The 26,792-nt window shown below is 38.3% G+C and overlaps 1 protein-coding gene across 1 annotated transcript in view; it reads right to left on the bottom strand.

Annotated features, from left to right (window-relative positions):
• si (sucrase-isomaltase (alpha-glucosidase)) overlaps window positions 1–26,792 on the bottom strand; it is a 146,004-nt gene that overhangs the window by 19,485 nt on the left and 99,727 nt on the right. The window contains exons 28-43 of the mRNA XM_033976422.2: window positions 24,182–24,350; window positions 20,212–20,308; window positions 19,112–19,224; window positions 18,709–18,834; window positions 17,776–17,907; window positions 16,277–16,393; window positions 16,131–16,193; window positions 15,943–16,056; window positions 15,777–15,867; window positions 14,830–14,968; window positions 14,073–14,206; window positions 13,880–13,914; window positions 13,510–13,626; window positions 2,441–2,589; window positions 1,317–1,401; window positions 1,190–1,246 (exon numbers count right to left, since the gene is read on the bottom strand). Coding sequence (XP_033832313.1) covers window positions 1,190–1,246; window positions 1,317–1,401; window positions 2,441–2,589; window positions 13,510–13,626; window positions 13,880–13,914; window positions 14,073–14,206; window positions 14,830–14,968; window positions 15,777–15,867; window positions 15,943–16,056; window positions 16,131–16,193; window positions 16,277–16,393; window positions 17,776–17,907; window positions 18,709–18,834; window positions 19,112–19,224; window positions 20,212–20,308; window positions 24,182–24,350 — 1,738 coding nt within the window. The remainder of the gene's footprint in view (window positions 1–1,189; window positions 1,247–1,316; window positions 1,402–2,440; window positions 2,590–13,509; window positions 13,627–13,879; window positions 13,915–14,072; window positions 14,207–14,829; window positions 14,969–15,776; window positions 15,868–15,942; window positions 16,057–16,130; window positions 16,194–16,276; window positions 16,394–17,775; window positions 17,908–18,708; window positions 18,835–19,111; window positions 19,225–20,211; window positions 20,309–24,181; window positions 24,351–26,792) is intronic.

Genomic DNA, 26,792 nt, shown 5'->3' with positions numbered 1-26,792 from the left:
AATGATAATGGAAAAAAAAAAAATAATAATAAAATGAATAAATAAATAAATAAATAAATAAATATATATATATATATGTATATATATATAATATAATAATATATAATTATATAATAATATATATAATTATTATTATTTAGACAATAGAATGTAATTTTCAACATTAAATCATAGTACTTTCTTTTGTGTTACCACGTGGCCTTATATCTGTGTAATCAAGATAGGTTCCATAGTGGTCCATGGGCGCATACTAGTGTAGTTCATTTCTGTCCTGTGAATGTGACTTTTTTTAGTATCGATACCTGCTCAAATGAGTACCTAGTTTCGATACTAGTTTTAATATTGATTAGTATCTGATTTTCGATACAACCCTCCTCATTAGGCAGCACTGTTTTTGGATGTATGAGTTGTATGAGAATCTGTGGATTTATTTATTTATTTTTTAAAGCTTTTGTGATAGATTTCTTGAAGGAATAATGTTATTTATGTTATTTTTGTAGCAGCACATCTGTATCTTACATAATTGTTTTTAATAGCTCTTTTTACGTTTATTATTTTATTTATATACTTTGGTCTTGATGACTAAAAGGCTTTTAAATTCACTACTGGTTGTTTACTGTTCCATTCATCTGACCATTACAAAAAAAATAAAAATAAATAAATCAGTGACTCACAAATGTGCAAATATACAAGTCAGCGCCCTGAAAGCTTGTTTTTGTCACTGTTGTATTAATAGCATTATTCAAATCAGGATAGTCACTGTGAGAAAAAGCTTTTAGTGTTCATTTAAAACACAAAATTACCCATTTACTTTGTACAGTACGCCACTTCATTAAGTACAGTTTTGTTGATTTGTTTATACCTTTTAGCCTTCATTTGACGGGCCACCACAGTGTGTACAGCTTTATCTGACACAGCGCCCTCTTTAGAAAACTGACCCCATCCATTTGTGAATCAAACATAACCATTTCATTAATACATCTGCCCATTCAATATGATTCATGATTCTTTGAGCGTTACCAAACTACAAGAAGTTGTTATCTGCCTCTTGCTGTCTCTTTAGCTTCATTTATAGAATTAAACTGAACTACACTAAGTAAACACATTTCACTTGATTAATTATTTCATTTTTTCTGCAAATCCCATAAACTTTCTCTTCAAGCCCGGGCCTATACTCCAAGTTACTTACCGTGTGATAGTCATACCAGCGATCATAAGGAACATATCCCCTCACTTCTCTGACACCCTGTTGATAACACAATTGGTTAATATGCAAAAGCCAATTGAAAATAAATAATAACTTTAATTGTACAAACCTTGTCCATGGCCGGTGTTATTAGAAACGCTGGACCCCATAGGAATTGGTTGTGGATATCCCATGTATTTCTATCTTGTACAAACCTGGAAAACAGAAGTTATATAGTTATTAACAGTGGTGGATAGAACAGCCAAAAATGTACTCAAGTAAAAGTACTTTCTCTTTTAATTAAAATTTTCTGATGGTTATTTTATGTTTTGTTTGTATAGATTTCAACGTCTGTCTTATTCTGTAAAGCTCTTTGAATTACTTTGTGTAGGATTTGTGCTATACAAATCAACTTGCCTTGCCTAATTACTCAGATAAGATAAGAAAAGTAATTGGTGAAAATAATACTAAGCTGTTATCACTTAAGACAGACATATTAGTACTAAACCGGGAGCAAAGCTGGACTAGACCATGATTAAACCAAGACTAGAACGGGACCGTCAAGTTTATATCAGGACTGTGAACTATCATCAAATTGCGATCCAAGTGTGAATGCAGCCTCACTCACACGTAGCATCGTAGAGTACCGTTACTACCATCTTACTACCCGTTACTTCTTACCAACAGCAGTGATGTGGACTCTCCCATGTCCTCTGTCTAACAGACTGCTCGAACACTCATTTAGAATTAAACGCTCTTAAGAACCTAGCCAAATATGTGTGCCATTCTCGCCTCTGCCAGTTCCTTAAATACCATCTGTAGTCTTCTGAAAGTCTCTTGAATAAATTAATCCATGTATAAATGTTTCATGCCCCTTTTATTAACTCCTTCTCAGTGAAAAATTACACCAAGCAAATAGCGCGACCGTCGGTCAGGAGGGAAGAGCATGTAGATGTAAATAAAGTAGTTTTTTTCCAGTTTCGCTAACATCTGTCGCTAATAAAAGCAGCTTTGATGGGAAATTAGCCGAGCATTAAAACAGAGTGATGCTAAAAATGTTGCACTCCAATGAAAGCCGTATCCCAAATAGCTTTTTAGTCCAGCAACCAGCTCATGTGCAACTCCGTATTGTAATGAGAGCCAATGCAGTATGAAATCTGGTTATCTCGCTAGCCGATCGGGAAGACTATCCAGCGTGCTAATAAGCAAATGATTGGATTATGGGGGACTGTGATGTTAGCGGAGAAGACGTACTCGTGCAGCAGGGGCCGGACGACGGTGCTGCCTTTGGTGTGGGCCTCATACATCAGGGTGTAGAGGTAAGGTAACAGAGTGTAGCGGATGTTCAGAGCATCCCGAGAGGTGTTGGCGAAGAATTCGTCCCAAGCGACGGGGTCTTGTCTCTGAAAACATACAGAGAGGAAAAACATACATCACTGTATTAAGGATTCAAGAGTGAGACCTATGCAGATACACAAAACTATAAAATAAACTTGGGAAACTGTGAAACAATATCATAATTTGGGCTAAAAGTTTAAATTAAAACATGTTACTGACTCATGGTTTGCAATCAGGTACCGCCCCTTTAAAGTTAAGGTACACTTTACTGTCCCCGTAGGGAAATTTGTCCTCTGAATTTGACCCAGCGTTCAATGCTCCTGGGGTGATTTGAAGCAGCCGTGGGAACATTTTATCTTCAGCTCTTGGGCTAGTCTTGGTCAGGGTTGAAGTGCCCAGAGGAAACCCACCCAAGCACAGGGAGAACATGCAAACTCTACATAGCAAGACCTGGGAACTTTTGTGCTGTGAGGAGAGAGGTCACTCAGGCCACTCAGCCACTGTGTGAATCTGACAGTAAAAATTGTTACTACCACTACTACCACTGTCAGCATGCCACCTAAGCACCTGACTGCAGCAAGTCCAGTATTTGTGTCAAGACCAAGGTCAATAACCACTTCTACTCATAAAGAGTCTCAAATAAAATAATATTTTACAATAAGACACTTTTATCTATGTGTAGTCGAAAAAAGCCTTCACCACCTCAACTCAGAACACATTTTATTTCATGATACTTCCCTAACCCACTACTACACATTCAAACTTCCCCGGAATTGCTTAGCCTCCATTTTGAATATTTCACACTCAAAGAAAACTGTTCAAACATCGCACCACGTCAGCTGCCTTCCAGTGCCATGTTTGAGTAAGCAGATTCACTATAACAAGATATACTTTGCAAACGCCTCGTGCACGGTTCATTTCCTTCACTCACGAGTACATGCAGAATCCAGCCAAGTGTGGATTTATTATACTGCTCCCTTTTTTTATGCGCCAATGCTATTTACCCTCTGCCGTAGTCTCCGCTGTCTTGACATTATGTTTTCTGTTTATTCGGATTTCGCAACTTGCCGGGAACAACTTGCAAAGTGCTGCGAAGCATGAAGGACGCCTGACAGGAACACCGGAGCTAGTTAGTAGGCTGGAAGGGGCACGGCAAATGGCCCTCTGATAAATTACCCACAAGCCACTCCGGCGCCAAATGTAGCGCGCTGACATTTACCTTATTTTAATCATCAACAAGTACGACGTCTCCTTAAGGGACGAGGGCCAGCGGAAAGAGGACATGGTGTACTGTCATTTAGGAGATGTAGGCCAATATAAATGCATTAGCCCATTTATCCAGAGCTGTGCAGGGATAATATTAAGGCCGGCTAAGTGCAAGGCGTAGTAGACACTTAGCTCGAGCGCGTCATTGCTATAAGCTCGTCATAGTGCAGGAGAGGGCACAACGACAAGCTAAAGGTCTGTGTTTACAAAATAAATTGGTAATAGAGTGTGCACGGAAAGGCCAAGATACTGTTCTTTGGCATCAGTCCTGTCTTTTGATGGTAACGATGTAGTTTGTTTATTATTTATTTAAAGTGGGAATATTACGCAAACCCATGCCTGAAGAGGATTTATATGTCATCCATGCATGTTTGAGTAATTTTAGCGATGTCTACAGGGCCCTATTTGAACGTTCCTTAAGGTTAGCATTACGATCCTGTCTAATGCGCAGCCCATAACCCCACGTCACCCATGCTCCTGCACAACAAATATATTAAAGCATGATACAAAACAATACACTACAACTTCACAAACCTGATTCGATGTGCAGTAGCTACATTAGTGGGATGCCCAGCAATTGTAATGTGATAGGACTCTGAAAGGTGAGTGACTTAGAACACCTAGAGCAAGGGGAGTGGGGTCTCTGAGCATCAAAAACGAAACTGAAACCAATTTTACATGTTAATATGTTGTTTCCGAGAATATAGCATTTTAATAAACAATACAAGATAACATGGTGATCTAAATATATTATGTGTTAGCAATTGATACCCCCTCTTTAACCACGACAGTTCAGCTGAGATCATGCAAACCCCACAGAGAAAGGCCCCGCAATGCCTGTTTAAACTCACAGACTGTGTAAAGACGTCGAGCGAGTGCAATGTCACCCATAGCGTTCATCTCCAGTCAAATGAAGCTCATCGAGGCTAGCAGTTATAGGGGTGAATTTGGAGCCGAGTTTCATATTTGGAATTCCGACTATGAGTATCAAAGCAACCAAAGAGCCAATCTGGAGCGATGTCCATATATATATACTGTATATACAGTCTATGGTAGAACCCAGGACCCTTCTGTTGTGTGGCTGAAGTCCTAACCGCTGTGCCGGCGCAATTCAAAATTGAGCAACCTTGAATAGTTCAAATAATGAATGCTAAATATAAAGTGGGCATGCTATCCAGTAACTGCTTAAATACAAATAAAATAAAGATGTTACTCAGGTCATTATTCACCTTTAACTCAGAAAATTGTGTCACAATAGATAATAATAATTTAAAAATAAAAACTAAAAACACTGAAAATATAACAATTTTGAAATTTATTAAATCCAACATAATAAAATAGAGAATGTATCATTTCTTAATCATACTGAGATTCTTGAACAAATAAATGGTGCCCTGATGCCACCATATGAGAATGTTATAACCTGGCATCATTTGTGGTTACTGTCCTTGTAAAATGAAAGCACACTGCCTCACAACAAGAGAGTCCTGGGTTTGAATCCTGGACATGCTCTCCCTGTCTCCTTAGAATACTTTGGGTCTCTGGCAATCTAAAACTGACTGATGTAAAGTGACTGGATGTTCCAATTACTAAACAGGGATACACGGTAAATACTGTTATTCTCAGGGGTAAATTATCTAGAAGATTACCTAACATTCAACATTTGACATGTTGTAATTAAAAGGAAGGCTCTTCTTGTCCACGCTTTCGTTTTCACCTTAGCACCTTGAAACATGTTAGTGTGACTTTAGCATGTGTGCGCGTTCATAGGGCAAATCAGAGAAATCTTAACCTAACATTAGAACACAGATGGTGGGAGCAGGTACTGTTGTTTTTCATTAGCAGGTGGGGAATGTGTTAACTCTATTAACAGTTAACAGATAAGATAAGCTATTTTAGTTATCAGCAACTGATAGTATATTAAGCAAAATTAACTCTTGTGAGCTTTTATCCATGTTACAATGTTGTTACTTCCTCAAAAACATACCTGGAGTTGTGTTTTGTTTCATTCACACATGTTTGAGTAACCCATTGCTATTAGTCTATCCATCTACATCTCCAAAGCTCAAAATGCTCTGTTCCACCTTGTGATGTCATGAAGCGATAGTTTTCAAGTTAACATCTACATTTTACCATTTTAAACTCTAATCTAAAATTATCCAAATTATTCTAGTGAAGGTGTATGGACTTTAAAAACACAGTGAGGCACTTTCTGTATTGCCAAATGACATCATAAGGTGGAACAGAGCCTAACTAATTCAGCCTAACTATGCAGGGTTTGTGTGTTAAACATCTGTGAATGAAACAAAACACAACTCCAGGTATGTTCTTGATGAGGAAACAACATTATAACATAGATCAGAAATCATCACGATATTTAGACTATGCCTGTGTAATCCCTCAGTCGTCCAGGTTTGATCCATAGTAAATACCAAAGTTAAATCTCAATTGGGTTTAACTTTGGCTTTTACTACATTTAGACTCGCATACCAGTCCTCAAGAAATGGTAAGAGAGTGTTGATGCCAGCTCCCTTTAAATAGCATTACAGTGATCTACTTGCATAGCCTAATTAGCATGTAAATCAGCCTAATGTCTTTAATAGCTGACAGAATTGACTTAATAATTATGTTGTTGTTCTAAATGAGTCATTGACAGCTGAGCATGCCCAACCTTGCTCTATTTGTCAACAGGCAGTCAATGCACTCCCGACAGCGAAGGCAGAGTTTTGTGGGAAAAAGGGAGGGATGGATAACGGGAGCAGGAAGAGGTGTAGACGTGGAATCTATCTTGTGGAGCGGATGAATTTATGTGCACATTTATAAGGGCGAAAGGCCTTGTGACGCGTGCTGATTTGGGACAGATACGACTGTGCAGGTGTGAGGAAAAATGTGTTTATGGTGCAGTGTCAGGCGACCTCATCAGTCCTGGCCACTTGGCTTTTACTTTCTCTTCATCTGTCTGGTTCTAATCCACTCCCTCGGTACATCTGAACGACGTTGCATTTTTTTTGGATTGCTTAAGGAGATTTATTTTAAAATGTAACTGGTAATTGTCAATATCAAATAACTTAATATTGGGTTGATGGAGGTAGGAACTTGGGAACTTCTAATCAGAAATGAAGGCATTTCCTTAAATTAGTGTGGCCCTCCACATCATTTTATGTGGCCCTTAACAGGGTAAATTAAACGGTATAATGCTCTTAAAATGCCATTTTATCACAGTCATATTGTTACATCTAGACAAATGCATATGCAATATTAGTAACTCAGACACTGTATAAGTAATAAATACAGAAACAGTTAATTAAGAAGTTAAAAAAGTTGTTAGATTTATTTTACATTTGGCTCTTTGAGGGCAGCCATTTTGCAGATGTGGCCCTCGGTGAAAATGTGTTTGACAACCCTGTTCTAGAATGTAATGATTTCATACCTTCAGATGAGGAGCAAAAGCCAGTTTTGATAAGTTTGTATTCTGCCATAAAATGTCCAAAAGGTTATTTTCCAAACTGTTAAACTATATCCTACCTAGAATTAGCTACATTGCATCCATCAATTTTTTTCTCTTTATCTGGGGCTGGGTCGCATGGGCAGGAGTCTAAGCAGGGACTCCCAGACTTCCCTTACTCCTTCCTGGAACCCCAAGTCGTTCCCAGGCCAGCTGAGAGACATAGTCCCGCCAGCGTGTACTGGGTCTTCCCTGAGGCCTCCACCCAGTGGGACATACCCAGAACACCTCTCCGGTAACATTGCATTTTAATAAAATTCGTTTCAGCTGTCCATCATCTGCATTTAAAATTACTGCCCCATAAAATATTGTGAAAATCGTTTTACCTTGTTACATGCTTGTTGTTGCCAGCCAATCACAGCCTGCCAACTTTTCCTTCCAACCAATTACCTCTCAGTGCTCAAAATGCTCTGTACCCTCTGTGATTATGCTATTTTAGCTAACTAGCAATACATCTCAAAAGAAGCAGCAGAATCAACAGCCTCCTCAGCCTTTCCAACTCCTCTTTACGCCCTCTAGTGTCCAGCTGTAGGGACTGCGTGCACAAACAAGCAATATCCTGTAATACACTGAACCATCTCATTCATTCAAATAATTAGTAAGAACAATTTGGCTGTGTTATCTTCATAGTTACACACCACAAGTGCGCAGAGAGCCAGTTTGTGCAACTGTTCTGGTAGACTGTGTCCTCTGCTCAAATTGCCGGAATAAATTTCCACTTTGTTCTAGTTTGACTGTGAACAGTACTGCGAGTACAATGCTGGTGTGGTGAAATTATCCGGAGGTCATGACTGGACGAGGGCGAGAGACAGTGGGCGTGACAGGGCATGGAGAATGACTCTGCACAAACAGTCTCTCTCTCTCTCTCTCTCTCTCTCTCTCCTCTCTTCTCTCTCTCTCCACTCTCTCTGTCTCTCTTCTTCTCCAGTGTCTGTGCCCTTGTGTAACCTCTGGTCCAATATGTACTGCTAATGCCGAGGTGTCAAACGCCTTGTTGAGCAGGACATAGGGTGCTGGCACTAACTGTCTGATAACATGGGCGCTACGTGTGAACATGGGACTTCCTTTACAGTACACTCTTTAAGTATGTGTGTTTTTGCTGCTTTGATTTTGGTCTTCTTTCTATTACAGTATTACAAATAAAGTATACATAGTGCAAAGACCCGCATATACTGAAACATGCAATGTTTTTTGGTCCATGTTTTCTTTTTTACCTACAAAGCTGCTACACTTTAGGACGATAAACAAAAGCTAAAAGTTCAAGACTGGGCTGTAGCCTCTTTACTTTTTCACTTCCTTCACCTAAAAAAATTAAAATTTACATTCCCATGGGTATCCCACTATTTCCTGGCAAATCCAGTCTGATATCTTTATGCACTTTTTTTACTGATTGATATCTGTCTGGTCCCCACATCCTCTATTGCATCTCGAGTAGGGATGGGACGATATTAAATTTCAGACTCACGATTATCGTGGTCAAAATAATCGCGATTAACGATATTATCGCGATAATTATTAACCTGTTAACGTTCCGACGGCCCGGGCCTACTTTACAACTTTACAGCAATGTACATACACTTCTGCGTCACCCGCACAAACAATCTACACATCAAATGAAAGCTGCGGCGCTTGTCTTTCTGGATATGCAAATCATTTTCACCTGCAATCACCACAGTGCTGACAGGAAAGACGTTTTTACAGAAAAGTCACAAAGTGTGATTCTGGACTTCACTTACCATTTAGCGCTCTGGTTCTGTCAAACATCAACATATTCACACAAAGTTGGTCTCATTTGTTCCGTAAAGGTCCAGAGAATATATTCCAGTCAAGAAATTATGTCCACAAAATAAGATCCTCCATGTCCAATCTGCTGCAGCAAAGTACTCCAAATATGAAATCTGCTCCGTCACTTCTTTGCCTTTCTTTAGTCGATTTCAGGTATAATAAACTTCTGACAGCGCCAACTTTGTTCCCCATTGCTAAACACACATGTTAGCTTGTGATTGACACCAGTGTTGGCCAATAAGGTGGGGGTTGTGGATTACTGAGCCCGCACACAGCCAATGAGCAGCGGGACAGGATGATGTATCACATGCCGTGGTTTTCCGTAAACAGATGTACCCGGAAAAAAATGTGTACTCCTCAATGCCATGCTGGCGAAATGGACCGGTCCTTGTTGCGCCGGAAGTGACGCAAGTGCCCGTCGACGAACATTTTTAATTTTTTTTAATTAAGGCAGTTGGTGAATTGGGAAACGAGTGGATGCAGAAATGTGTGCATAATGGCACATTTTACGCACTGTTGTTTTGCGTTTTAAACATGACGAAACGGACAAACCAAAGGGAGGACGTGATCGAGGACACTGTGGATGTTTGCACAAGTTAAACTAGAGGCATCTGGACCTGGAGCGGTTCATGGCAAAGATTAAAGATCCCACAGTGGACTCAGGAGTAAAGGACCTTATTTTTTGATGGATTGGATGCTGTTCTCGATCGGTAAGTGTGGTTTATTCTGCTATTGACTTAATTGTACGTAAAATATACCGTGTATAATCGTTAGCTTTGCTTCTGTGCACATAGTGCACATTCGGACCATACGCTCTGGCACATTTGTGTTCAGCTGTATGAATTAGACTTAATTTGTCTATTGTTTAAAAGGTGTTGTTTTATTCTGCAGTTTGCATTAATGTAGGTAAAAATCTAAGATGTACACACATTAGCGTCTCATCTATGCGCACGGGTGAGGCGCTCGCTGGTACGTTCCTGTGGAGAGTTACGGATCAGACTTTGTTTATTGTTGATATCTGACAGAATATAGTTCAAACATAGATAAGCACAGAAGCTACAAGTGTCATTGCTATGTCAGAGTGGGCAAACACCAGAACTAACATCTAAACGTTGTATTGGAACTGGAAACATGAGGCAGTGTGGTGCCGTAAAGGCGATTATAATCGTGCGCGATGATCAAGATTATTAAAAAATGCCACGAACGATTAATTGCGGACCTTATTTATCGCGATTAACGATATTATCATATATCGTCCCATCCCTAATCTCGAGTCAAGTCGAACGTGATCGCGCAATCAAATCTGTTTGTTTTTTTTCACTGACACGCATGAAACGAACAAGCTTATTGGTCACCTATGATTGACAAATAAAATCAAATTTACCTCGATGTTTTTAAGCCCAACTTCGATTTTTTTTTTCTATTTTTTGCTATATGGGTGGACCATGCATATCCCTGATTGGCTAATCCACCTGTCAATTACGCCCATTTGAAAACAGGGAGATTCACAGAGAGATCTGTGTAAATTTTAAAACTTTATATGGTATTCCTACAATGATATTATATTCCTATTATATTCCTATTATATTCCTCTATTGTAAATATTGAATGGAATATTTGCTACTACCTTGTATTTTAAAGAAGGATCCCAAAAAAAGTAGCTTGTTGTTAAACTCAGGTAATTATAAACTAAACTAAAAAAACAATGCATCATAATCAAAACCTTGACCCAAAACGTAATTATTTTTACAGTATCACATGAGCAACCAACTTCATTCATTCACTTCATACATTACCAATTCAAAATAACCTCTAACCATTTGAAGTTATGTTGCAAACAGACTAAACCAACCAATTTCACTTCAAAACTGGCCACCGCATTCCTTCAGCAGCACCAGGGCCACAGCATGACTACCCCTTTAGCTAATACAGTACGCTATGCTAGTGATAGGCCACCCAGGGAAGCAATTTCGTAGCCTTGAGTTAAAATCTAACATTGAAATGACAATCTCTGAATATCTCCCTCCAATATCTCCCCCCTTTTTTTCAGCTTTATCTTCTGAGCCTTAAGCCACTGTACCTCTCCGCGTGCGCCTTTTTTGCTCAATTTTCCCCATGTTTAAACACCCATTTGCAAGCCATTATTAAATGATTGGAATCACGGGGCGTATGTGTGCATGGTGTAGAGGTGAGAGGTGTGCCGTGGTGCCCAGATCACCTTGAGAATTCAATTATACGGGGCTCCATGCTGTTAAAAAGAGCACGCGCACACACATTACACACACATTTACACCCACACACACTTACACACATTTGCACACACGCGAGCCTGTCCTGTCTCGTATTGCCGAGTAGGGGAGCAGAGAAATTTCGCCCGCTGGGATCGATCTCCGGACGGGCATTATTGGATTTCTCAGACGTGTTCCAACGCTCTTAAAGGTCACCGCTCCAATGAATGCCAGCGACACTACACCGCCAAACAGGTCTATCGCCGTGTGTGTATGTGTCCGAGTGTGTGAACAGATTAGGGCCAAAAAACAAAAGAGGACAGTTTCTCTTTCCAAACCATAACGTATAATGGTATTAGAAAACAAAAATGAGGGTAAGACTAAAGGTCCTATGTTACTCAAAATTTACTCTTGTGAGCGTTAAGCCATGTTAGAATGTTATTACATCATCAAAAACATACCCAGAGTTGTGCTTTGCTTCATTCACACACATTTGAATAACACTTTATTATTAATCTGTCTGCATCTCCAAAGGTGACAATGTTGTTTCGCCTTGTGATGTCATGAAGCGGTAGTTCTCAAGTTAACAGTTCCTTTTACCTTTTGTTCAGTAGAGATCGGCAATTCCAGGGCAGAAATTATCCAAATGATTCTAGTTTAAAAACACGGTGGAGCACTTCTTGTATTACCACATGACATCAGAAGGTAGAAGAGTGTTTTCCATTTGAGAGAAGAACTCAGCTTAAATGTGTGCTCATGGGATTTGTGTGTGATAAACGTTTGAATGAAACAAAACGCAACTCTGAGTATCTTTGTGATTAGTAAACATTAGAACCTAATAGCTTAATAAAGGCCTTTTCACATTAAGTTGTTTTTTGTTGGGGTTTTGTTCAGCTCTTTCTATTATGGTTTTGTAATATAAAAACAATGTCTCCCATAACATATTTTTTGTTGTTTTACATTTATAAATCCACTAGAGACAAAGGTACAAAAGAACACACAAATAACAAAATAATAATATTTTTTCAAAAAATAAGAACAAGAGAACTAAATGCCTACATAATTATTAAAAGAATAATGGTAATTATATGCTATAGCTATATCTATATAACTATCTATATCTATATATCGAGAGAAGATAGAGAAGAAAGAGAGAGAGAATGTAAGTATTGTAAGTATCGCATTATGTCATTATGTCAAGATTTTGGTGGGTTGGGGGGGGGGGGGTTTGCTTTCTAGTTCAATAAAATTAAGTGTCTGGCCAACGATGTAACGTAACGCATGACATTCATTTGCTTATTATCAAGGCTGATATTTGCAGTAGTGCCATCATTGGGTAGATTTTTAACATTAACTTTACCTTAAAAACTTTATTGTCCACCAGAGTGAACACATCAGTCCATCACATCTTAAGAGGCACTAAATAGGTTACAATGTCCACTACATTTAAAAGAAGTAAGTAAGTATGCTGCACATGCACAGCCTTTTCATGAGTGCGTATTTAACAAGCCGACAGTATTTGGCACTAATGAATCTTTATACACCTTCTTTGTTGCTAAAGGCATTCTGTACCGACGTCCTGATGGCATCAAATTTAACCCATCCTAACATCAGTAGTTATAGTAGTTATATTGGATTTTGGGTTCTACTGCAGTGATGAGCATTGTGACTTTTTCGGTAACACTTTATAATAACCAGACAGGTTACAGCATATTTTATGCTTTAAAGGTACACTATGTAACTTTCATAGAGATGTTGTTGCTGTGCCTGAAATGTTCCACAGTAAACCATTAACTTTCTCTATCGTGCATGTATTCATACAGGTGAGTGTATTGCATTATTACAGTGATCGGGCTTTCCTCTCCACAGATCTGACTTGTTGTTGGTCTTGTAACAACATCTGCTTGTCTTCATGGACAAAGTTAAGTTTAATATCATACTGCGGAACATTCCAGGCAAAGCAATAACATTTCCTTGGAAACATGCAGGTGGTGGACCCTCCTCCAAAAAGTTACATAGTGCACCTTTAAGTCAACTCTTCAATTAATTTTTGAGTGTGTTTTTGTGTGAATGAATGTCATCTTTGCTATTATCGTAAATGAGCTACTGCAACAAAATTATTTCATGAAAAGAATTAATGAAGTCTGTCTAATCTCATCTAATCTCTACGACTCTATGTTTATGTTATCTGCGTAACTCACCGGATTGCCCAAACCATTGTGGTTGCGTGAATATGGATAGAAGGCACCGAGTTGCATCCAGCGCAGGCAGAGTTCATACTCTGACGGGTTGAAGAATCCACAGATGTCTGCTCCAGTCTGAAACGCAGGGCCATGTGTGTGTGAAGAGAAGTTTTACAAACAGCAGCAGAAGTGAGAGGCAGACACAGGCTTGTGGCGGGGAAGGGCTTATAATAATATTCTGAATGACTGTATCACAAGCTGTCCTTTGATCAGTGGGGCTAGCAAACAAAATAACATCACACAGGCTGCTGTAATCTGCTTACAAAGGACAAGGTCACGTCAATAAGATTATGGCTTGTCAAACTCAAGATCAGAAGATGATACTTACATAAGGGATTCCAAACAGACTAAACTCCATCATGCCTAAAGAAAGAGAGTAGCAGACATGAGTAAGGCTTCATCACAGACTGTAGGTGTGCATGTGTGACCCATGCTACTATCACATCCTCAGGTGTGGCAAACTGTGTACAGTCACATCATTCACTCATCTGTTCCTAAGGAACACACAGCATGACAAGTACCTATGATGGATTTATAGAGCTGGTCCCAGCTGGCGTAGTTGTCTCCCAGCCAGTGTCCAGCCCACTGCCCACTGGAGGGGTAGGTGGAGCGGGTCACTACGATGCCTCTTTTACCCGTGATAGCCTTCAGGGCACTGTATAAACAAAGCACATGCACTCATTTGTCTTAGCCATCACACAGATAGCTCTATTCCAGCAAAACTAAAGGACTGTACATTTTCTCAATGAAACTGTTGCTTCAAGTCTGGGCTCGGAGCCCAGTGTCTCCTGGCCCTTCTGTGGCTAATTCTGCAATCTGGCAGTGATAAGGGGACAATCTGACCACTCGGACCAATACAAGTGCACTGTTGATTATGCACACAGAGTGTTCTGATGTGGATGAAGGTGATTTTGTGCACTGTGCTATGTGGGACATATGGGAGGAATGATCACAGGCCGGAGAAGTGCTCCTAAAATCTAAAGACTGGGGCAGGTCAGTCTGTGAATAGGAACGTTCACACACCAGTCTGGCAGCCAGGAGGTGCAAATGAAAGCAGTAACATGGGAACAATCACCACTCAGACACTGAAATATTTCAAATAAAGCATCTCTACTATATCATAAATGTCCTCCAACTTTGACTACTATTTACAACGTAATATGCTACAGTCTCTGGAGATAGGCTTATAGGTGTTGAGAAGGCACAGGGCATTTCAAATCCATTACTATTCATCTGTCTTTACTTTGACAGTGTATTTATATGTAGTTCAAAACCTACTCAAAGGTGGGTTTGGTGTGGGACCAGCCGTAGAGGTTGTGAACGTCGTAGTGCCTAACCCGTTTCTCGGAGGGGAGGATCTGCTCACTGTTCATGCACAGGGTCTTATGGTTCAGGCCCATATGTTTGGATTCCAGAGCTAGTCAAAGAGAAAAAGAGTAGCACAACATCTGAACAGGATCTCTGGTAGCGGGCATGCCACCTGCAGGCTTTATGAAATGGAACGTTAAAGCCCCAGTGTGTAACCTTTCAGCCAAAATACTAAAATAGAATAAAAAGCATGTTTTTTCAATGATTGCACTGAAAACACGTGTCCTATTTCATTAATATTCATGGAGGATGTTCCCAAGTATGGTTTAAACTTTCTATTTCCATGGAATCATGTCGGTGACATGCCACCTCCAGAAACTTACATAAGGTTAAACTTTGGAACATTCTTAGTTTTATGCCTGCGAAACATTTCAGGCAAAGTAATAACATCTCCGTGGAGACAAGCAGGTAGCTTACTGCAAAGATGCATGTTTTTCGAGGTTTTTTAAATGCAATGCAACTGTCTGTCTGTTATGTAGTTTTTTGGTAGAAATCTTGTGCGATGGGGCTTAAAGCTTCAGCATGTCACTTTTTATTTTGCTAAAAATAGTCAAAAATAAAAGCATGTTTTTTTTTCATTAAAAAACACTGAAAAAACATAGAAACATGCATCCTTACTCAAACTTCACTTGAATCTCAAGAAAACTGACTCTTCTTTGGCCTTGAGGAGGATCTCCTCCTACTACTACTTGTTTCCAAAATGAATGGAACTGTTGTTTCTTTGGCTACAGTATTCCACAGGATAACATAAAACACATCTCCATGGAGCGTTGGACATTCTGGACTTTCCATGTCCAGAATGTTCCATCCTATCACTTTAAATAATACATAAACATGATAATCAAGTCTTGTCTTACGTGGCATATATGGTGGATTTTCCAGGAGAGGGTTACCAAGACACTTTCCATCAACAGTGCCATGGACAAAACTGGCAGGCTCATTCATGTCCTGTGTATGGAGTGACATTCACATAGGGTTGGAATAGTACTTTGTTCTATCATATTTTAATATAATTTTACTCACAATCCAGATTCCATCAAACTTCACAACATTGTAAAAATCTGAAATTTCTTTTTGCCACCACAGGGCTGTTGAAGTGCGGAAAAAGTCAGGGAATGCTGCATAGGCTCTGTATAACTGAATATGAAGTCTACATTACAAATTATACAAAGGGAATTTTTTAATAATAGGATATTTTAAATTGACTATACCTTAACTTGAGTGTCCCAGTCCAAAGAGGTATCTACAGTGACATTGGGTATATCTGGCCATACCTGCAAAAGAAAAAAAACAAAACAGTTTGTTGTCAAAATTGGTTCAGGATTCAACCATTGACAACTGTTAGTTTTGGTCTTACCTTTCCCCATACAATGTCATTACCCAGCTCTTTTGGCCACTTGATAAACACATCTTGTGCAAGACCATTGGTAAAAGCAGGATAAGGCTCAGTTTCATTGCCTGAAATGGCTGGATCCTGGAATTGGATAAACAATTTTAAGTGTTTTTCAACATTTTATGAGTTTATGACCCACTAAAACATTACCAAAGCACATCATTTAGACAAAAAATGTGCAAATAGTTTCCTTGACCCTTGTGTCTGGTTCTTTGTTTTTGGCAATGATGATTGTCTCAACTTGTTCAGATGCAGTTCAGACACTCCAAAAATGGTAAATTATTCAGTTAAATGAAAGTCATTAACTTAGCTCAAATTAGGTTTTTTTTGTTTTTTTTTCAAAGCACACCTGGCAATACTTCAGGGCACACAAGTGTTCCTCAGCACAATGGCTGAAAATCAATGACTTAGAAATAATGCAATCACAAGTAGCTCATGTTTTATAGTGTGCTGACCTAACTGAAACTCATATGTAATATTAAATATGTGAATTTAGTGCACAAAAATATTTCATTTAGTGCAGAGAAAAAATGATTAAAGAGCAGGTATTTTACTTCTAATTTTGTATAAATATTTTTTGTTAAGTTGTGATGAGTGATGGGCGCTATATTGGTTCCAGTATCTGTACCTATATTGATCAAAATAGCTTATTATCGCTATTAGCCGATATTTTATATTTAAAATATCGGCCAATATATATTTATTTATATTTTTTTCTGGCACTGCCCATGTGTCATTCCCAGTTTGTCCTCAGTGCAGTGCCTTTGTCTTTTTGTACAGACGAATGAGTAAGTGTAGTAACAGAAGAGTGTTACTGTATTTGGCTGTATGTTTACACGTTATGTTTACATCCATCCAATATATTTTATTATTTTTACAAAGGTTAGCCTCGTCATTTGGTGTTAAAATGTTTGTATTAACCCGCTGTATATGATCCTGGTGTTTTTATTTTGTTATTTTTTCCATGATTCAAGATACAAATCAGGCTTTTTCTTTCCCCCGAGGTCGCTCCTGCTAGCATTACCATTTGATTGACAGCATTGCTAAGAGCGTACTCTATGCTAAATCAGCAATGCGGGTGGGAAGGGATGTTAAACTTCAACACCCTCGTTCTGGATTGGCTCTTTGGTTGCTATGATAGTTCAATGAGCTTCATTTGACTCGAGCCAAACGCTATGGGTCATGTCACACTCACTTAGTCCACGTCTTTACACAGTCTATGATATCGGAACATTCCTAGTTGTGATGTGAACAATCTCCTGGCACAAAAGAGTAAATCTGACAGTGGTGCAGGTGGTACAGTGGTCATCTTATAACTGGGAAGTTGGCAGTTTGATTCAAGCTCAGACCATTGCATACTGTTATTGTACAGTTAGGCAAAACACAGTCTTTACTGGCCATAGAGCATTGTGTATATACTGTACACAACATATCAATATATTATTCAATTATGTTTTTCTCACCAGAATGAAGATAAACCTCATGCCCTCTGCTCTCATTGAATCCACCAGTGCAGGGAGGCCTTTGAAATTCACTTCATCTAAGACGAAGTCCAACTGACGTTCCATGTAGTCTATGTCACCATATTGCACATCCTGGAATACAGAGGAACAACACAACATCAGCGCTGTTTATTTGTACACTCTTTGTTTATTTAGACTTGTCACTTTAATTACTACATTTATATGTAGTTTTTCTTTGCACTACAGGGAGTGTGTTGGTAATTTTTTTGGCTGTATAATAAGACTTAAGCTGTAGAAGATTGAATTAATAACTTTTATGACTCATATAGATGCAAGGTAAGTACTAAGATTTTGCTATTTACTTATTTATTGCAGGTCATGATTTTTCAACAATATAGATTTAGAATAGTTTTTGTGATTTAAATCTGCTCTTGGGTTGTTGTGTCAGGGGCATAAATGAGTTTCAATATTATTGATTATCGTCTATATTTACTTCAGTGATATATCAAATTTGAAAATTTGTTATCGTGACAGGCCTATTTGAGTGAAATTAAGTGGTTAGTTCTATACCACTATGAATTGAAAAAAATAAATGATAATAAAAATAGATAAATAAAAAAAGGCCATTGCAAACTGACTCCTGAATCCTAACTTATATTCATGGATTTTCTTTAAGGGAAGAAGTCAACATTACTATAAATAACAGAAATGGGACAATATCTCGTGAGGCTTCCTTTACATTTTGAATGGACAAAAAGAGGTTAAAAAAAAAATCTAAATGGTGAGGCTAAAATTGTATTATAAATGATATATAAACCTCTCATGGTCTCATCCCATCCCTAATAAATAGTTTTACAAATTTCTACACAGATTCTGTTGAAATTTGTGTAGGTATGATCTAATTAGTTTACATCCTTCCACCAAAGTACTTACATAGGGTATCCCAGCAGCTTTCATGTCCTCATACAAGTTTTTGATCTCTGTGTCATTGGCGTAACCGTAGCGACAGAGCTGGAACCCGAGCGACCAATAGGCAGGCAGAACGGGCCGCCCAATCAGCTGTTAAGAGGAAAGGCAAACAGGGAAGTTAGGGCAGAAAGTTCTTTGGCGGGGAAATCGGCTGGCCTCCGCGAAGTGTTTGTTTGATTCCCTTTCCCTTTTTTCAGCGAGTGTGTTTAGATTGGCTAAATGAGAGCGCGCAATGAAGCAAGGAACTCCCAGCTGCTGCAGTCCATCAACGGCAGCCCTTGGCCAGACACAAAATACACACACGTTTTAGCGCTAGCACACACACTCGCACAGAGCTATGTACTAAAACTAGGCTCAAGGAACTTACCGCAGTATACTCCTCCACCACCATCTCCGGAGTGGGGCCCAGGACCATGAAGAAGTCCAGGATGCCCCCCAATGTTCGGTAGGTAATAGCGGGAGTGGGCTGGAACGTCACGTCTAGATACACAAAAAGGAAATTAGAAGTTAGTCATTTCATGTTTATGTAAAGTGGGTTGAGTCATAGTTTAAACAGGATGAGGAGAGTTTTCTTATAATAATAAAAGTGTAATTGGTGAAAGGTATGTGGTGAACATGAAAAGTGTTCAGTTATGATTAAACTATGTCTCTCAGTTTGATGTTTTACATGATCTGCTAATGTGATTCGGATTATCTCCACACTAAAAGACAACTAATTTATAATGTTTTTCACTTCAGGGACAGGGATTTTTTCTGTACAAAATAATTGATAAGAATACTGCTGTGGAAATCTTGATGAATAATAATCCATTTGTGAAGCCTGGTGAGTTATGAAATACAAAAAGGTTTATTCTTTGTTACAACAGATATGGACAAGACAGGATTGGCGTCCCGTAATTTCCCCACTGTGAGACAAATAAAGGTTTATCTTATCTTATCGTATTATATTAAATGGACATTATGTGTTTTTGTCGGGTATTTATCATTAAACTAAAACATCTTTTGTTGTTGGAAAATGGCTCATTGACATTTTTGAATACAACATGTCTCGGCTGAATAATCGCAAGTAAGTGCAGGGCTGTGGGCGGAGATAGGAGGTAGGTGAAACACTGAATTTTCAGAGTTTCATTCCCTTACTCAAATGCAGAACAAAACAAGAGTCAATCAAAATACAACTTTGAGTAAGGTCATGATTAGAAAAGGTTGATGTAATGTAGTTAAAAGCTGATAAAAGTCTATTTTACATAATATGCCCCTTTTGGGAAAAAAAAAATACAAGAATTTTGTGAAAGACCTAATTTAAAAAGGTGTACATTCTGTGACATACAATTTAAACTTGATCTATAACTTGAACCGTTCTATATAAATGATGGAATAGACATAAAATATAAGACCGTATCATTTCTCCACGTTATTAACACACTTGATAATTATGTAAATGAGTATGTGCGATCCGTGTTTTCTCACCCATGGCGTTACTGTTGAGGAGCAGCACACCGTGAGTGTCGGCTGTGTTCTCCAGGCCCATATAGAAAGGATGCACTCCATAGCAGTTCATCTTGTACTGCAGCAGACAGGAGAGGAGCACAGGTGAACAATGGCTACACTAGATATTAATATATACCAGGAGTGAGCGTTTCATGATTTGTACTCATGTTGCTCGTACTCCATTTTGTTTTGTCAGCTCTTTGTTTTTGGAGCAGACACGGAGTTTGTCATTGTAAATATGGGGAACACTGTGCAGTTCAACAAAACTTCAGAAAGTTGAAGCTAGACTTTTTTATTGACAATAAATGAATTAAATATAAATGTCACATATCACATTTCAGTGTTTACATAACAAGAATAGGATTTTTTTTTTCTGTTTCATTGTTGGATCTGAACAGAGCATTTTAGAACTACAATGAAAAACCTATTATTTAAGACTAGATTAGATTTTTCTTTTCATTTCTTCATTAATTTTAGTGTTTTATTGACAATTTTATTTCTATAATTTGCTCTGCTGAATCAAATCAAAATCAAAACTGGTCAACTGTGGTTATTTTTTTTTTTAGATGGGCTATAAAAACAAATTGGAATTATTTTAGCTAATGAGAGAGAGCGTGAAAGAGAGGTTTATATTGCAACCTACCCCATGACAGTACTCCTAAAATGATATCAATGTGAAGAGCGGGTAGAAGTATTGCGATTTCTGATATGTTTAAAAAGAAAAAAGTGTGTGAACATTTCTTCCTTTCACTTAGGACATTCCCTTACCAATTTAGCTTATTGATAATTGCTCCAACTAAAACTGCGATTTACATATATATACATATATATACACATATATATATATATATATATATATATATATATATATATATATATATATATATATATATATATATATATATATATAAATATTAATATTAATCTTTACTTAGAGGGAGACCCAATGAGACTATTTAGACCAGTGGTCCCCAACCACCGGGCCGTGGACCGGTACCAGTCCGTGGATCAATTGGTACCGGGCCACCGGCCGTCCAAGAAATAATTAATTATTTCCGTTGTATTTATTATCTGAGTCTGAAAAATCGTTTATTTTGAAAAATCTTTTATTTTGAAAAATGACCGGATTCTCTCGGTTACATTTCCGTCACTTGAGCGCCAACAACTTAACCACTTAGCGTTCCAACGGCCCGCCCGCGTTACAGGTTACAACTTCACAGCAATGTACATGTACTTCTGCGTCACCCACACAAACAATCTACACATCAAATGAAAGCTACGGCATTCATCTTTCTGAATATGTAAACCATTTACACCTCGAATCACCACAGTGCTGACAGGAAAGCCGTTTTTACAGAGAAGTCAGAAATGTGGATTTAGACTTCACTTACCTTTGAGCGCTCTGGTTCTGTCAAACATCAACATATTCACACAAAGTTGGTCTCATCCGTTCCGTAAAGGTCCAGAGAATATAATCCAGTCAAGAAATTATGTCCACAAAGGAAGTTAGAGCCTCCATGTCCAATCTGCTGCAGGAAAGTGAAATCTGTTCCGTCACTTCTCTGCATTTCTTTTGTCAGTTTCAGGCATAATAAACTTCTGACAGTGCCAACTTTGTTCCTCAGCACAAAACAAACTTGTCAGCTTGTGATTGACACCAAAGTTGGCCAATAAGTTGGGGGCTGTGGGTTACTGGAGCCGCGGACAGTGAATGAGAGCTACAGATGACTGAAAGAGTACGCCCCACTCTCCCCCTTGTAGAATCAAGCTCTTACATTACACATGTTTAGTGATGTTTTCCTCTTAAAGCCCATGAACTGTGGAACATGCTGATGCGTGACATGCAGTGGTTTACTGTAAACAGACGGAGTTTGCTGCGCGCGTAAAAACACAAGACTGGGTATAAAGATCCGCACGTAAAATTACACGCGCGTATTGCGTAATTTTACACAGCAGTTTTGCGTTTTAAACATGACGAAATGGACAAAACAAAGGAAGTACACGACCGAGGACACTGTGGATGTTTGTACAAGTTAAACTAGAGGCATCTCAGACCTGGAGCGGTTCGTGGAACTGAGTGAAGATCTCATGATGGACTCAGGAGTAGAGGACCTTATGTTTTGATGGACTGGATGCTGTTCCTGATCGGTAAGCGTGGTTTATTCTGCTATTAACTTAATTGTGGGTCAAATGTGTATCATGTGTAATCATTAGCATTAGCTAATGCCAATCTGCGCCCTCGACCACCACCAATCATCACGCACACACCACTTGGGTGAAGTGTCTTGCAGGACACAATGACAGAAGTTGGTCCTGACTGTCTCACTGCACAATCATGTACAGTGTGTTCTTAGTTTCCAGTGTGTATTTGTTTACATTTTGAAGTGTGTGTTTTAGACCATTTAAACGATTTAGACCATTCTTTTTCATGCTCAAAGGCTCAAAATACAGAAAAAATACTAACAAAAAACAAACAAAACAAATAACTACATGAATCCATTTAAAACATTATAAACAGATGCAGGTATCAAAGTTTGTTACCAGATTATTAAATTGCGATTGTGGCACCAAAGTATCCAGTTTTCCTTGAAATACATTCCATTTTTGTGAAGCAAAACAGCCAAAAGCCTTTTTTCCCATCTCAGTTCTTGTGCGGTTAGACCTTAGACTTATGCAGTCATGTGATTTGCTTGCTATATATTATGTAGCCCTAGTATGAAGGAATTTTTACACATTTATTCCATGTAAAAGTGCAAACTGCCCTGAGGATGACCCACATAACAACACTGCAGAAAACCCAACAACCACTATGCGTTCTCAATCCACCCTCTCCTCCACTGGACTTTCAACTCTATCCTTCTTTACCCTTTTGCATTTCTGACTCTCCTTCCTCTCCTCCCTCCATCCCTGCTGCCCTCAGCTAGGGCCCGTAACATTTGTCTGAACCCTGTGGAGGCGCTCCTGACAGCTCAGCAATTAGGGGCCGATAGTGCTGAGGCGAGCGGGAATGCGGCCTTGACACGCATTTCAGAAAACATGATGACACTCAATAACTGCTGTTCATATCAACGGCGCCTCAAAGTGACACGGACATGACGTTTACATCCAGGTTATTTACAAGTCACCTCCGCCAGTCTCCAGAGAGGTGTGTTACATGTGGTTTAAGCAAATATGCATAGTGTAAGGCTGTTCAGTAGGGGGAGTATGGAGAATTTGTGGGTTGGGAAATTGTAACTGATTTTAGTAACTTGCACCCAGGGTTGGACATTTAATAGAATTTGAATCAAGACTGAGATTTGGGCATTTCTAATCGTCAGTGATCAGCTTGGGTATTTTTAAGGAACCCTAATCCTCTGTCAGTAAAAATGTGGTTTGGAGGCGAGTTCATATTTTGGAGGAAGAAATTAGACTATTTTTGTGTTAAATGGCTATGATCAGTACAGTTTATGTTCACAAACTTACATTTAAATCCATTTTCATTTGTGTTTGTAAGACAACATAATATTTAATTGAAAATGAAGATAATATGAGGTCCAGGCCGAACCAATTATAGCATCAAGCCAAACTTTAACCAGCACCTTCTTGTCTCTATAGATATGTTATTGCTTTGCCTGAAATGTTCCACAAGATGAAAGTACATGTATTCATGGGAGATGATGCCACCATTCCAAGTTACAGGCCAGATCTGTGATAAGTCAACCTCGCTCACAGTGATAATGTATATTTTTCAAGGAATTTTTAAGTCAAAAACAAACCTGTAATTGAACAAAACTTTAATCCTGTACTATGGAACATTCTAGGCAAAGCAATAACATCAATGACATCCATGTACCATTGCTTGTTTGAGTTTGAGACCACCAAACAAAGCAAAAAAAAAAACAAGAACACTGACTCTTGTTACCTATCAGAGTGGCACGATAAGTATTTCTAACTGTAGTGTTGTACTTACGCCCGGTGGCTGGTCCTTGGCGAACATGCCCCAGGTGTGGTAGTTAAAGTTGTGTTTGTACGTGGGGTGTTCTGTCTCCCCAAAGCCATAGACAAACTCAGAGGACAGCTTGGTGGACACTTGGATGAACAGGTCCGAGAAGGTAAATCCAGGCACAGATGAGTCCCAGCTAAGAATAAAAACATCAGTGTTTTACATGTAGCTTATACGTTAGTTGAACTTGAAAGTGAAAAGAGAACATCCTGAGGAAAGAGAAACACACATTTCAGCAGTGGTGGAAAGAGTACTAATATTTGTACTTTATATCGTATAAAAATGTACTCCATTGAAATTATCTACACTGCAAATTGTAACTAAAAGTAAAAAGTACATATGAAAAAAAATGCTACTCAAAGTACAAGATCATTTTTAATACACTTTTCAATTATTTTGTACAAAACTTTATTAATTAAATAGTTTTAACGCTGGATTATATTGTTTTAAACCACAATCTGTATATTCCCAGAGCTCTGGCCAATCAGAGCAGGCGATGCAGGGTTGTTGTCAGTGTTTGTAGGTATAGAAAGAGCAGAGACAATGGTGAGACATATGTGAACTAATTACAATGACAGACTTAGTACTTATATATAGACTTATAATTATAATTAAGTACAGGTTTAAAATGTACTCAAAAATGTACAATCATCCAAATGACCATTACAGTAATTTGAGTATTTGTAATTAGTTACTTTTTACTTTTGGTTTAAAGTTCCTATATTATGCTATTTTCTGTCATATTTTCACATCGGAACAGTTGGATTTGGTTGTTATCGCCCTCTTCAGGCCACAGGGAGAACAAAAAAAGACTATCCAGCACTGGTTTTAACCACTTGAATGTAATAGATGAGAGACATAATGCTTACAATGTAGATAGGGACATTAAGTAAAATAGTGTCCGAATGTAATAGATGAGAGACATAATGCTTACAATGTAGATAGGGACATTAAGTAAAATAGTGTCCAAAAAGTAAAAAAAAAAAGAAATTCTACCTATTGTACTTTACTATCAGAGTCAAATAAAACGGCTTATTTTCAAACTGTTTCCTGTTCTCCAAAATGAACTGTGGCAGGCTGGCAGTTCAAAACAAACACTGGCTTGACTACAGAATACTGCTAGCTTGGCTTTAAACACATTCTTTTAAAGAGACTTGGTGACAGTTGCTCTTTTATGTGACAATATTGTGAGTGCTGAACAAGAGGAAGCTACCGTAGGCTTTCTCTCTTTTTCCTGGGCATATCTGATGAGGTACACTCAGCGCCATGGGGCTGAGTCAGCATTTCGGCTTTAATCCCCAAAGCCTCCTGCTCTTAAAATAAAAAAAGTCAAACAGAGCCTTGTCTACTGTTTTTATTTCTTGTTAACAACGGGAACTAGCGGGTCTTAAAATAAACTCACTTAGGAGAAGAAAGTTTTATGCAATTAGCCCGAAAATACTCACGATGGGGGAGTGAGAGTTTTTAATAATATGGGTATAAAATAGATTTCAAGATGCACTATTGGCAACAGAGTGAGGAAAAGTGTCTATATTTAGTGTTAGAAATCATACCTTTGAAAATGGCACGCTAACATGTAGATGGCTACATTGTTTTGATTTAATGTGGAGGTATTTTGAGCCAGAAAATAGCAAATAGCAAATGCCATCTCATGTTATAATGCTGTTACCTCCTCAAAACATACCTGGAGTTGTATTTTGTTTCATCCACACGTTTGAGTAATCCTGTTTTTTTAGACTGTCCATCTCCAAAGCTAAAAACGTTCTGTTCCACCTTGTGATGTCATGAAGCAGCAATTTTTGAAGTTAACAACTTTTTCCTCTGGTTTAGTAGAGAATGAAAATTACAGGGTTAAAATTATCCAAGTGAAGGTGTAGTTTAAAAACACAATGGAGCACTTCCTGCATTACCACATGACATCACAAGGTGGAACAGAGCGTTTTCCGTTTGAGAGAAGAACACCTAATTATGCCGGGTTTGTGTGTTAAACATGTGTGAATAAAACAAAACACAACTTCAAGTATGTTTTTGATGAGATTTTTGATGCTTTTTAAAATCTGAAAGAGTTAAAGGTGCACTATGTAACTTTTCTGGTGGAATGGATCTGCTGCCTACTTGCTTTTGCCTGGAATGTTCCATGGAGGCAGACAAGTCATTATAACATAGATCAGAAAATAGCGTAATATAGGCCCTTTAATACAGTTTTAAAAATGTCTTTTTTAACTTAAAGGTGATGTAACTTTTCTGCTGAAAGGTTTGCCACCTGCTTGTCTCCATGGAATGTTTCACTATGGCATTGAACTTATCTGTCTCCATGGAACATTCCAGGCAAAGCAAAAGCAAGTAGGTGGCACATAGTATACCTTTAACTCTTTCACATTTTAAAAGCTAATATTTTAAATGAACCTCCTGAAAAAAATAAAAAAATCTAAAAAATAAATGAAGAAAAGACAATAATAATAATAATAATAATAATAATAATAATAATAATAATAATAATAATAAAGGAATTGTACATTTATTTCAGTCAATATTTCATTTGAATTGTAAGCCTTGGTGTCATGGAAACCACATTTTG

Source organism: Periophthalmus magnuspinnatus, chromosome 13, assembly GCF_009829125.3.
Source record: "Periophthalmus magnuspinnatus isolate fPerMag1 chromosome 13, fPerMag1.2.pri, whole genome shotgun sequence".
Lineage (NCBI taxonomy): Eukaryota > Metazoa > Chordata > Actinopteri > Gobiiformes > Gobiidae > Periophthalmus > Periophthalmus magnuspinnatus.
The sequence above is the reverse complement of the archived record's forward strand: the minus strand, read 5'-3'. Positions and strand labels throughout refer to the sequence as shown.